The 13,932-nt window shown below is 41.7% G+C and overlaps 1 protein-coding gene across 2 annotated transcripts in view; it reads right to left on the bottom strand.

Annotated features, from left to right (window-relative positions):
- The window catches only part of LOC139748138 (uncharacterized), a 195,902-nt gene that overhangs the window by 97,374 nt on the left and 84,596 nt on the right, over positions 1-13,932 (bottom strand). For both annotated transcript variants that reach the window (XM_071660814.1, XM_071660813.1), the window contains exon 3: positions 11,377-11,556. In XM_071660814.1, coding sequence (XP_071516915.1) covers positions 11,377-11,556 — 180 coding nt within the window. The remainder of the gene's footprint in view (positions 1-11,376; positions 11,557-13,932) is intronic.

The following is a 13,932-nucleotide window of genomic DNA, read 5'->3' as shown; positions in this document are numbered from 1 at the left end:
ATATATATATATATATATATATATATATATATATATATATATATATATATATATATATATATATATATATATATATATATATATATATATATATATATACATATATATATATTATATCCCTGGGGATATGGGAGAAAGAATACTTCCCACGCATTCCTCACGTTCGTAGAAGGCGACTAGAGGGGACGGGAGCGGTGGGCCAGAAATCCTCCCCTCCTTGTATTTTGACTTTCTAAAATGGGGAACAGAAGAAGGAGTCACTTGGGGAGTGCTCGTCCTCCTCGTAGGCTCAGCTTGGGGTGTCTAAATGTGTGTGGATGTAACCAAGATGTGAAAAAAGGAGATTGGTAGTATGTTTGAGGAAAGGAACCTGGATGTTTTGGCTCTGAGTGAAACGAAGCTTATGGGTAAAGGGGAAGAGTGGTTTGGGAATGTCTTGGGAGTAAAATCAGGGGTCAGTGAGAGGACAAGAGCAAGGGAAGGAGTAGCACTACTCATGAAACAGGAGTTGTGGGAGTATGTGATAGAATGTAAGAAAGTAAATTCTAGATTAATACGGGTAAAACTGAAAGTTGATGGAGAGAGATGGGTGATTATTGGTGCACATGCACCTGGGCATGAGAAGAAAGATCATGAGAGGCAAGTGTTTTGGAAGCAGCTGAATGGGTGTGTTAGTGGTTTTGATGCACAAGACCGGGTTATAGTGATGGGTGATTTGAATGCAAAGGTGAGTAATGTGGCAGTTGAGGGAATAATTGGTATAGATGGGGTGTTCAGTGTTGTAAATGGAAATGGTGAAGAGCTTGTAGATTTATGTGCTGAAAAAGGACTGGTGATTGGGAATACCTGGTTTAAAAAGCGAGATATACATAAGTATACGTATGTAAGTAGGAGAGATGGCCAGAGAGCGTTATTGGATTACGTGTTAATTGACAGGCGCGCGAAAGAGAGACTTTTGGATGTTAATGTGCTGAGAGGTGCAACTGGAGGGATGTCTGATCATTATCTTGTGGAGGCGAAGGTGAAGATTTGTATGGGTTTTCAGAAAAGAAGAGAGAATGTTGGGGGGAAGAGGGTGGTGAGAGTAAGTGAGCTTGGGAAGGAGACTTGTGTGAGGAAGTACCAGGAGGGACTGAGTACAGAATGGAAAAAGGTGAGAACAAAGAAGGTAAGGGGAGTGGGGGAGGGGGGGGGGAATGGGACGTATTAAGGAAGCAGTGATGGCTTGTGCAAAAGATGCGTGTGGCATGAGAAACGTGGGAGGTGGGTTGATTAGAAAGGGTAGTGAGTGGTGGGATGACGAAGTAAGATTAATAGTGAAAGAGAAAAGAGAGGCATTTGGACGATTTTTGCAGGGAAAAAATGCAAATGAGTTGTGAGATGTATAAAAGAAACAGACAGGAGGTCAAGAGAAAGGTGCAAGAGTGAAAAAGGGGCAAATGAGAGTTGGGGTGAGAGAATATCATTAAATTTTACGGAGAATAAAAACATGTTCTGGAAGGAGGTAAATAAAGTGCGTAAGACAAGGGAGCAAATGGGAACTTCAATGAAGGGCGCAAATGGGGGGGTGATAACAAGTAGTGGTGATGTGAGAAGGAGATGGAGTGAGAATTTTGAAGGTTTGTTGAATGTGTTTGATGATAGAGTGGCAGATATACGGTGTTTTGGTCGAAGTGGTGTGCAAAGTGACAGGGTTAGGGAAAATAATTTAGTAAACAGAGAAGAGGTAGTAAAAGCTTTGCGGAAGATGAAAGCCGGCAAGGCAGCAGGTTTGGATGGTATTGTAGTGGAATTCATGAAAAAAGGGGTGACTGTATTGTTGACTGGTTGGTAAGGTTATTTAAATCATGTATAATTCATGGTGTGGTGCCTGAGGATTGGCGGAATGCGTGCATAGTGACATTGTACAAAGGCATAGGGGATAAGAGTGAGTGCTAAAATTACAGAGGCATAAGTTCGTTGAGTATTCCTGGTAAATTATATGGGAGGGTATTGATTGAGAGAGTGAAGGCATGTACAGAGCACCAGATTGGGGAAGAGCAATGTGGTTTCAGAAGTGATAGAGGATGTGTGCATCAGGTGTTTGCTTTGAAGAATGTATGCAAGAAATACTTAGAAAAGCAAATGGATTTGTATATAGCATTTATGTATCTGGAGAAGGCATATACTAGACCTGATAGAGATGCTCTGTGGAAGGTACTAAGAATATATGGTGTGGGAGGCAAGTTGTTAGAAGCAGTGAAAAGTTTTTATCGAGGATGTAAGGCATGTGTACGTGTAGGAAGAGAGGAAAGTGATTGGTTCTCAGTGAATGTAGGTTGGCGGCAGGGGTGTATAATGTCTCCATGGTTGTTTAATTTGTTTATGGATGGGGTTGTTAGGGAGGTGAATGCAAGAGTTTTGGAACGAGGGGCAAGTATGAAGTCTGTTGGGGATGAGAGAGCTTGGGAAGTAAGTCAGTTATTGGCTGATGATACAGCGCTGGTGGCTGATTCATGTGAGAAACTGCAGAAGCTGGTGACTGAGTTTGGTAAAGTGTATGAAAGAAGAAAGTTAAGAGTAAATGTGAATAAGAGCAAGGTTATTAGGTACAGTGGGGTTGAGGGTCAAGTTAATTGGGAGATAAGTTTGAATGGAGAAAAACTGGAGGAAGTAAAGTGTTTTAGATATCTGAAGTGGATCTGGCAGCGGATGGAACCATGGATGCGGAAGTGAATCATAGGGTGGGGGAGGGGGCGAAAATCCTGGGAGCCTTGAAGAATGTGTGGAAGTCGAGAACATTATCTCGGAAAGCAGAATTGGCTGTTTGAAGGAATAGTGGTTCCAACAATGTTCTAAGGCTGCGAGGCGTGGGCTATGGATAGAGTTGTGCGCAGGAGGATGGATGTGCTGGAAATGAGATGTTTGAGGACAATATGTGGTGCGAGGTGGTTTGATCGAATAAGTAAAGTAAGGGTAAGAGAGATGTGTGGAAATAAGAAGAGCGTGGTTGAGAGAGCAGAAGAGGGTGTTTTGAAATGGTTTGGGCACATGGAGAGAATGAGTGAGGAAAGATTGACCAAGAGGATTTATCTGTCGGAGGTGGAGGGAACGAGGAGTAGTGGCAGACCAAATTGTAGTTGGAAAGATGGATTGAAAAAGATTTTGAGTGATCGGGACCTGAACATGCAGGAGGGTGAAAGGCGTGCAAGGAATTGAGTGAATTGGAACGATGTGTTATACCGGGGTCGACGTGCTGTCAATGGATTGAATCAGGGCATGTGAAGCGTCTGGGGTAAACCATGGAATGTTGTGTGGGGCCTGTATGTGGAAAGGGAGCTGTGGTTTCGGGCATTATTGCATGACAGCTAGAGACTGAGTGTGAACGAATGGGGCCTTTGTTGTCTATTCCTAGCGCTACCACGCACACATGAGGGGGAGGGGGATGTTATTCCATGTGTGGCGAGGTGGCGATGGGAATGAATAAAGTCAGACAGTGTGAATTGTGTGCATGTGTATATATGTATGTGTCTGTGTGTGTATATATATGTGCACATTGAGATGTATGGTTATGTATATTTGCGTGTGTAGACGTGTATGTATATACATGTGTATGGGGGTGGGTTGGGCCATTTCTTTCGTCTATTTCCGTGCGATACCTCGCAAACGCGGGAGACAGCGACAAAGCAAAGAATAAATAACAAATATATATATATATAAATATATATTTTTTTTTTTTTTGCGCTTTGTCGCTGTCTCCCGCGTTTGCGAGGTAGCGCAAGGAAACAGACGAAAGAAATGGCCCAACCCACCCCCATACACATGTATATACATACGTCCACACACGCAAATATACATACCTACACAGCTTTCCATGGTTTACCCCAGACGCTTCACATGCCTTGATTCAATCCACTGACAGCACGTCAACCCCGGTATACCACATCGATCCAATTCACTCTATTCCTTGCCCTCCTTTCACCCTCCTGCATGTTCAGGCCCCGATCACACAAAATCTTTTTCACTCCATCTTTCCACCTCCAATTTGGTCTCCCTCTTCTCCTCGTTCCCTCCACCTCCGACACATATATCCTCTTGGTCAATCTTTCCTCACTCATTCTCTCCATGTGCCCAAACCACTTCAAAACACCCTCTTCTGCTCTCTCAACCACGCTCTTTTTATTTCCACACATCTCTCTTACCCTTACGTTACTCACTCGATCAAACCACCTCACACCACACATTGTCCTCAAACATCTCATTTCCAGCACATCCATCCTCCTGCGCACAACTCTATCCATAGCCCACGCCTCGCAACCATACAACATTGTTGGAACCATTATTCCTTCAAACATACCCATTTTTGCTTTCCGAGATAATGTTCTCGACTTCCACACATTCTTCAAGGCCCCCAGAATTTTCGCCCCCTCCCCCACCCTATGATCAACTTCCGCTTCCATGGTTCCATCCGCTGCCAGATCCACTCCCAGATATCTAAAACACTTCACTTCCTCCAGTTTTTCTCCATTCAAACTCACCTCCCAATTGACTTGACCCTCAACCCTACTGTACCTAATAACCTTGCTCTTATTCACATTTACTCTTAACTTTCTTCTTCCACATACTTTACCAAACTCAGTCACCAGCTTCTGCAGTTTTCACATGAATCAGCCACCAGCGCTGTATCATCAGCGAACAACAACTGACTCACTTCCCAAGCTCTCTCATCCCCAACAGACTTCATACTTGCCCCTCTTTCCAATACTCTTGCATATATATATATATATATATATATATATATATATATATATATATATATATATATATATATATATATATATATATATATATATCCCTGGGGATAGGAGAGAAAGAATCCTTCCCACGCATTCCTCACGTGTCGTAGAAGGCGACTAAAGGGGACGGGAGCGGGGGGCTGGAAACCCTCCCCTCCTTGTATTTCAACTTTCTAAAAGCGGAAACACAAGAAGGATTCACGCGGGGAGTGCTCATCATCCTCGATGGCTCAGATTAAGGTGTCTAAATGTGTGTGGATATAACCAAGATGAGAAAAAAGGAGAGATGGGTAGTATGTTGGAGGAAAGGAACCTGGATGTTTTGGCTCTGAGTGAAACGAAGCTCACGGGTAAAGGGGAAGAGTAGTTTGGGAATGTCTTGGGAGTAAAGTCAAGGGATAGTGACAGGACAGGAGCAAGGGAAGGAGTAGCGCTATTCCTGACACAGGAGTGGTGGGAGTATGTGATAGAGTTTAAGAAAGTAAATTCTGGAGTGATATGGGTAACAATGAAAGTGGATGGAGAGACATGGGTGATTATTGGTGCATATGCACCTGGGCATGAGAAGAAAGATCATGAAAGGCAAGTGTTTTGGGAGCAGCTGAGAGAGTGTGTTAGTAGTTTTGATGCACGACACCGGGTTATAGTGATGAGTAATTTGAATGCAAAGGTGAGTAATATGGCACTTGAGGGAACGATTGGTGTACATGGGGTGTTCAGTGTTGTAAATGGAAATGGTGAAGAGCTTGTAGATTTATGTGCTGAAAAAGTACTGGTGATTGGGAATACCTGGTTTGAAAAGAGAGATATACATAAGTATACGTATGTAAGTAGGAGACATGGCCAGAGAGCGTTATTGGATTACGTGTTAATTGATAGGCGGGCGAAAGAGAGACTTTTGGATTGTTACTGTACTGAGAGGTGCAACAGGGGGGATGTCTGATCATTATCTTGTGGAGGCGGAGGTGAAAATCTGTAGAGGTTTTCAGAAAAGAAGAGAGAATGTTGGTTTGAAGAGGGTGGTGAGAGTAAGTGAGCTTGGGAAGGGGACTTGTGTGAGGAGGTACCAGGAGAGACTAAATGCAGAATGGAAAAAGGTGAGAACAAAGGACGTAAGGCGAGTGGGGGAGGAATGGAATGTATTTAGGGAAGCAGTGATGGATTACGCAAAAGATGCTTGTGGCATGAGAAGCGTGCGAGGTGGGCAGATTAGAAAGGGTAGTGAGTGGTGGGATCAAGAAGTAAGATTATTAGTGAAAGAGAACAGAGAGGCATTTGGACCATTTTTGCAGGGAAATAATGCAATTGAGTGGGAGATGTATAAAAGAAAGAGGCAGGAGGTCAAGAGAAAGGTGCATGAGGTGAAAAAGATGGCAAATGAGAGTTGGGGTGACAAAGTATCATCAAATTTTAGGGAGAATAAAGATATGTTTTGGAAGGAGGTAAATAAAGTGCGTAAGACAAGGAAACAAATGGGAACAGCAGTGAAGGGGGCTAATGGGGAGATGATAACAAGTACTGTTGATGTGAGAAGGAGATGGAGTGAGTATTTTGAAGGTTTGTTGAATGTTTTGATCATAGAGTGGCAGATATAGGGTGTTTTGGTCTGGGTGGTGTGCAAAGTGAGAGGTTTAGGGAGAATGATTTGGTAAACAGAGAAGAGGTAGTAAAAGCTTTGCGGAAGATAAAAGCCGGCAAGGCAGCGGGTTTGGATGGTATTGCAGTGAAATTTGCATGAAAAAAAAAAAGTGGTGACTGTATTGTTGACTGGTTGGTTAGGTTATTTAATGTATGTATGACTCATGGTGAGGTGTCTGAGGATTGGCGGAATGCTTGCATAGTGCCATTGTACAAAGGCAAAGAGGATAAAAGTGAGTGCTCAAATTACAGAGGTATAAGTTTGTTGCGTATTCTTGGGAAATTATATGGGAGGGTATTGATTGAGAGGGTGAAGGCATGTACAGAGCATCAGATTGGGAAAGAGCACTGTAGTGTCAGAAGTGGTAGAGGATGTGTGGATCAGGTGTTTGCTTTGAAGAATGTATGTAAGAAATACTTAGAAAAGAAAATGGATTTATATGTAGCATTTATGGATCTGGAGAAGGCATGTGATAGACTTGATAGAGATGCTCTGTGGAAGGTATTAAGAATATATGGTGTGGGAGGCAAGTTGTTAGAAGCATTGAAACGTTTTTATCGAGGATGTAAGGCATGTGTACGTGTAGGAAGAGAGGAGAGTGATTGGTTCTCAGTGATTGTTGGTTTACGGCATGGGAGTGTGAAGTCTCCATGGTTGTTTAATTTGTTGTGGATGGGGTTTTAGGTAGGTGAATGTAAGAGTTTTGGAAAGAGGGGCAAGTATGCAGTCTGTTGTGGATTGGAGAGACTGGGAAGTGAGTCAGTTTTTGTTCGCTGATGATACAGCGCTGGTGGCTGATTTGTGTGAGAAACTGCAGAAACTGGTGACTGAGTTTGGTAAAGTGTGTGAAAGAAGAAAGATGAGAGTAGATGTGAATAACAGCAAGGTTAATAGGTACAGTAGGTTTGAGGGACAAGTCAATTGGGAGGTAAGTTTGAATGAAGAAAAATTGGAGGAATTGAAGTGTTTTAGATATCTGGGAGTGGATTTTGGCAGCGAATGGAACCATGGAAACGGAAGTGAATCATAGGGTGGGGGAGGGGTCGAAAGTTCTGGGCGCGTTGAGGAATTTGTGGAAGTCCAGAACATTATCTCGGAAAGCAAAATGGGTATGTTTGAAGGAATAGTGGTTCGAACAATGTTATATGTCTGCCAGGTGTGGGCTATGGATAGAGTTGTGTGGAGGAGGGTGGATGTGCTGGAATTAAGATGTGGTGTGAGGTAATTTGATCGAGTAATTAATAATAGGGTAAGAGACATGTGTGGTAATAAAAACAGTGTGGTTGAGAGAGCAGAAGAGGGTGTTTTGAAGTGGTATGGTCACATAGAGAGAATGAGTGAGGAAAGATTGACGAAGAGGTTATATGTGTCAGAGGTGGAGGGAACGAGGAGAAGTGAGAGACCAAACTGGAGGTGGAAAGATGAAGTGAAAAAGATTTTCAGCGATCGGGGCCTGAACATGCAGGAGGGTGAAAGGCGTGCAAGGAATAGAGTGAATTGGAACGATGTGATATACCGGGGTCGATGTGCTGTCAATGGATTGAACCAGGGCATATGATGCGCCTGGGGTAAACCATGTAAAGTTCTATGGGACCTGAATGTGGAAAGGGAACTGTGTTTTCGGTGCATTATTACACGACAGCATGACAGCTAGAGACTGAGTGTATATATATATATATATATATATATATATATATATATATATATATATATATATATATATATATATATATATATATATATATATATATATATGTATGTATATATATGTATGTATATATATATATATATATATATATATATATATATATATATATATATATATATATATATATATATATATATATATATATATATATATATATATATATATATATATATATATACATATATATATATATATATTTTTTTTCATACTATTTGCTATTTCCCGCGTTCGCGAGGTAGCGTTCAGAACAGAGGACAGAGCCTTTGAGGGAAATCCTCACTTGGCCCCCTTCTCTGTTCCTTCTTTTGGAAAATTAAAAACGAGAGGGGAGGATTTCCAGCCCCCCGCTCCCATATATATATATATATATATATATATATATATATATATATATATATATATATATATATATATATATATATATATATATATATATATATATATATATATATATATATATATATTATTATTATTATTATACTTTGTCGCTGTCTCCCGCGTTTGCGAGGTAGCGCAAGGAAACAGACGAAAGAAATGGCCCAACCCCCCCCACATGCACATGTATATACATACGTCCACACACGCAAATATACATACCTACACAGCTTTCCATGGTTTACCCCAGACGCTTCACATGCCTTGATTCAATCCACTGACAGCACGTCAACCCCGGTATACCACATCGCTCCAATTCACTCTATTCCTTGCCCTCCTTTCACCCTCCTGCATGTTCAGGCCCCGATCACATAAAATCTTTTTCACTCCATCTTTCCACCTCCAATTTGGTCTCCCTCTTCTCCTCGTTCCCTCCACCTCCGACACATATATCCTCTTGGTCAATCTTTCCTCACTCATTCTCTCCATGTGCCCAAACCACTTCAAAACACCCTCTTCTGCTCTCTCAACCACGCTCTTTTTATTTCCACACATCTCTCTTACCCTTACGTTACTCACTCGATCAAACCACCTCACACCACACATTGTCCTCAAACATCTCATTTCCAGCACATCCATCCTGCGCACAACTCTATCCATAGCCCACGCCTCGCAACCATACAACATTGTTGGAACCACTATTCCTTCAAACATACCCATTTTTGCTTTCCGAGATAATGTTCTCGACTTCCACACATTCTTCAAGGCCCCCAGAATTTTCGCCCCCTCCCCCACCCTATGATCCACTTTCGCTTCCATGGTTCCATCCGCTGCCAGATCCACTCCCAGATATCTAAAACACTTCACTTCCTCCAGTTTTACTCCATTCAAACTCACCTCCCAATTGACTTGACCCTCAACCCTACTGTACCTAATAACCTTGCTCTTATTCACATTTACTCTTAACTTTCTTCTTCCACACACTTTACCAAACTCAGTCACCAGCTTCTGCAGTTTCTCACATGAATCAGCCACCAGCGCTGTTTCATCAGCGAACAACAACTGACTCACTTCCCAAGCTCTCTCCTCCCCAACAGACTTCATACTTGTCCCTCTTTCCAAAACTCTTGCATTTACCTCCCTAACAACCCCATCCATAAACAAATTAAACAACCATGGAGACATCACACACCCCTGCCGCAAACCTACATTCACTGAGAATCAATCACTTTCCTCTCTTCCTACACGTACACATGCCTTACATCCTCGATAAAAACTTTTCAATGCTTCTAACAACTTTCCTCCCACACCATATATTCTTAATACCTTCAACAGAGCATCTCTATCAACTCTATCATATGCCTTCTCCAGATCCATAAATGCTACATACAAATCCATTTGCTTTTCTAAGTATTTCTCACATACATTCTTCAAAGCAAACACCTGATCCACACATCCTCTACCACTTCTGAAACCACACTGCTCTTCCCCAATCTGATGCTTTGTACATGCCTTCACCCTCTCAATCAATACCCTCCCATATAATTTACCAGGAATACTCAACAAACTTATACCTCTGTAATTTGAGCACTCACTCTTATCCCCTTTGCCTTTGTACAATGGCACTATGCACGCATTCCGCCAATCCTCAGGCACCTCACCATGAGTCATACATACATTAAATAACCTTACCAACCAATCAACAATACAGTCACCCCCTTTTTTAATAAATTCCACTGCAATACCATCCAAACCTGCTGCCTTGCCGGCTTTCATCTTCCGCAAAGCTTTCACTACCTCTTCTCTGTTTACCAAATCATTTTCCCTAACCCTCTCACTTTGCACACCACCTCGACCAAAACACCCTATATCTGCCACTCTATCATCAAACACATTCAACAAACCTTCAAAATACTCACTCCATCTCCTTCTCACATCACCACTACTTGTTATCACCTCCCCATTTGCGCCCTTCACTGAAGTTCCCATTTGCTCCCTTGTCTTACGCACTTTATTTACCTCCTTCCAGAACATCTTTTTATTCTCCCTAAAATTTAATGATACTCTCTCACCCCAACTCTCATTTGCCCTTTTTTTCACCTCTCGCACCTTTCTCTTGACCTCCTGTCTCTTTCTTTAATACATCTCCCACTCAATTGCATTTTTTCCCTGCAAAAATCGTCCAAATGCCTCTCTCTTCTCTTTCACTAATACTCTTACTTCTTCATCCCACCACTCACTACCCTTTCTACTCAACTCACCTCCCACTCTTCTCATGCCACAAGCATCTTTTGCGCAATCCATCACTGATTCCCTAAATACATCCCATTCCTCCCCCACTCCCCTTACTTCCATTGTTCTCACCTTTTTCCATTCTGTACTCAGTCTCTCCTGGTACTTCCTCACACAGGTCTCCTTCCCAAGCTCACTTACTCTCACCACCCTCTTCACCCCAACATTCACTCTTCTTTTCTGAAAACCCATACAAATCTTCACCTTAGCCTCTATATATATACTCAGTTATTTATTTTATCATACACTGTCGCTGTCCCCCACGTAAGCGAAGTAGCACAAGGAAACAGACGACGGAGTGACTCAATCCTCCCACATACACATGTATATATACATGCATTTATACATACATATATTTCGTTTTTTCTGATGCCTTAAATTGAATATCAATATATGTATAGTTTACACATATATCAACTTGCTCTTCAGTTACTTTTTCAAATGAAATAAATTCTTGTCGAAATCTACGTGTTAAACGTGTATATGCCTTTCGATCCGCCACCATATCCCCTCATAGTTCACACTGATATAAGCTAACCATTATATTACCTCCCATGTGACTGAAATGATATTGGCTTGCAACTCACATGGTATGTAGCAAAGAGTGACGACCCAGGCCATCGTATTGTTGCTCAAGTTCAGCCAGAACTGGATCTCCTGTCCGGCTGGGACCCGGTCGGCTCTCACTTGCGCCTCAGAAGTTGTCTTGCATAGTTTCTCAGACAAAGTCATCCACATCCAGCAGTAGTGATATTGGGAACCGAGATCTGAAGGAGACATTAGAGAGGTTATCACCTCAGGAGAGAAGGCGAGAGTAAGTTCTATCAGCCTCATCACTCAAGAGGTCTCAAACCATTTCAGTAACTGTTAATTACATTTTCAATTATAAAGAAATACTGATGATAATGATTATAAAGCTATCTACAAAGAAGCATCTTTTTTTTCAAAAAACTTACAGATTTGAAACAAAGACGCGCGTAGACTCAAACATAATCAAAGATATGTACATTAACACACAAGTGTGGTCGATAGAAATAGCTATCTGGCTAGTTCTTTTTTTTGTCAATTGAAATATGTGTAAGTTAATGAACGGAAAAAAAGAAGAGACAAGGGAAAGTAATTACGAACTCTGAAAGTTAGAAATTTCACTTATAAAATGTGCAGGTTATAGAGCCTGGAAGATATGTGAGGGTAGAGTTCCAAAGCTTCGAGATGTATATGAAACAGTTATCAAAACAGCCCACCCGTTTGTGCGTGTGTTCATACGTACGTAAGAGTAAAAACATGGTAGATATATATACAATGTTAAGAGACGGAGCAGCACAAGAGTAAGAATCTCTCCTCGTAATATACTAAGAGTGACCACCTAGAAACCCACATACCTCCACACTTATTCATATCTGTAACTAGGTCTGCCAGGAGATGGCTTCATGAAAGGGACTGAAAGGGTTTTACAGTGGATGGAATCACAGAATGAAAGTATAGATTACCCTGAGCTATAAGACCTGAGAATCTATAGGCAGCTATAGGGACACAGGAACAGATCTAAGAACCATTGGAGAATGGAATCAAGAATCACAAAATCTAAAGATCATTGAAAGTGTCATCAGATGGGAAGGAAAATTATGTAACTGAAAACATAATCATTGGCAGGATAATGAGATCAAATGAAATCATTCAGGAGGAAAAAAACTGGAGGAAAGAAGACACACTGAATGAAACCTAGAAGGGCTTATCCTCAATATTTTTTAGATGGAAAAAGAACAGTGAAAAGAAATCCTCATAACACAAACATCAGAGAGCAAGGAACAGGAGCGACATCTGGGCCTGTTGAGCTGAAACAGAGAATGTTAACTTCCGTGTTGGAAGAGAGACTTGAGAACATTGAAACAAAAGTTACATGAGAAATGATTAAGTGTAGCTTGTCCACGATCGGTGTGTTGGCAAAAATCGAGAATTTCGATAAAAACCAGAGATATGGAGGCTGATGAATAAACATTGCATGAATCAGTCAAGAAAATTAGAGAAACAAGATGGCAATAGATATAGATACTTTATTTCTGGACCGTAAGAGCAACATATTCCGACCAGAGAAGAAAACGTGGAAAGGAAGGAAAAACTGATCAAAGGTAACTGAAGTCTACAGCCTAGCCAGATATAAATTCTGATTACAGGAAAAGAATGAAAGGTGGTAGTGGTAGTCCAGACATAATGATACTACCAAAAGTGGACGTAGTCAAGACATAAGGGTACGACCATTAGTGGTTGTGATAGGCAAGAGATAAGGGTACGACCATTAGTGGTTGTGATAGGCAAGAGATAAGGGTACGTACCATTAGTGGTTGTGATAGTCAAGGCATAAGGAGGTGAGTAGATTTTCGAGACTTATGACTGTACTGCACATCACTTCCACGAATCAGACCCCAAATATAGTCTCCCATCATGTTCTCATTATATATTCCTTGATAGCAGCATTCAAAGTCCAGGATGTCTTGGTGGAAGCGCTCGCCTTGCTCCTCCGAATACGCTCCCATGTTCTCCTTGAATTTCAAGATGAGAGTCAAGGATATGGACTTTGAGGGACATCCTGCAGCCCATTTTGCCATAGTTCTTCACCATAGTCTCAACCAGCTCCACATAGTTTTCAGCCTTGTGATTTCCCAAAAAGCCCCGAACCACTGCGACAAAGCTATACCAAGCTGCTCTCACCTTCCTAGTGAGCTTCTTGGAGAATTCCTTGCACTCCAGGATCTTCTTTATCTGTGGTCCGACGAGGACACCGGCTTTGACCTTTACCTCAGACAGTTTAGGGAAGAAGTCTTGAAGGTACTTGAAGGCTGCAGACACCTTATCTAGAGATGTAACAATTAGCTTCACAAGGCCTAATTTTATGTGCAGTCGTGGCATCAACACCATACTGGGGTCCGCCAGTGGCTCCCACTCGACGTTGTTCATCCCCACCTAGAATTCGGTCCACTGTGGCCAGTCCCGCCCGTAGTAGTGCGCTGTGTCCCTGCTGTTCCAAAGGCAAAGATAGCAGGGAAACTTGCAGACCCATCAGAAGGAGTTCACATGATTTTATTTAATATGTAATTTTTCTATACATGCATCACTACATGGTCCACGGAGACATCCGCATCATC

The sequence above is a fragment of the Panulirus ornatus genome, chromosome 72 (assembly GCF_036320965.1).
Source record: "Panulirus ornatus isolate Po-2019 chromosome 72, ASM3632096v1, whole genome shotgun sequence".
NCBI classification, from domain to species: domain Eukaryota; kingdom Metazoa; phylum Arthropoda; class Malacostraca; order Decapoda; family Palinuridae; genus Panulirus; species Panulirus ornatus.
Note: the sequence above shows the minus strand (reverse complement) of the source record. Positions and strands in the feature narration are given on the sequence as shown.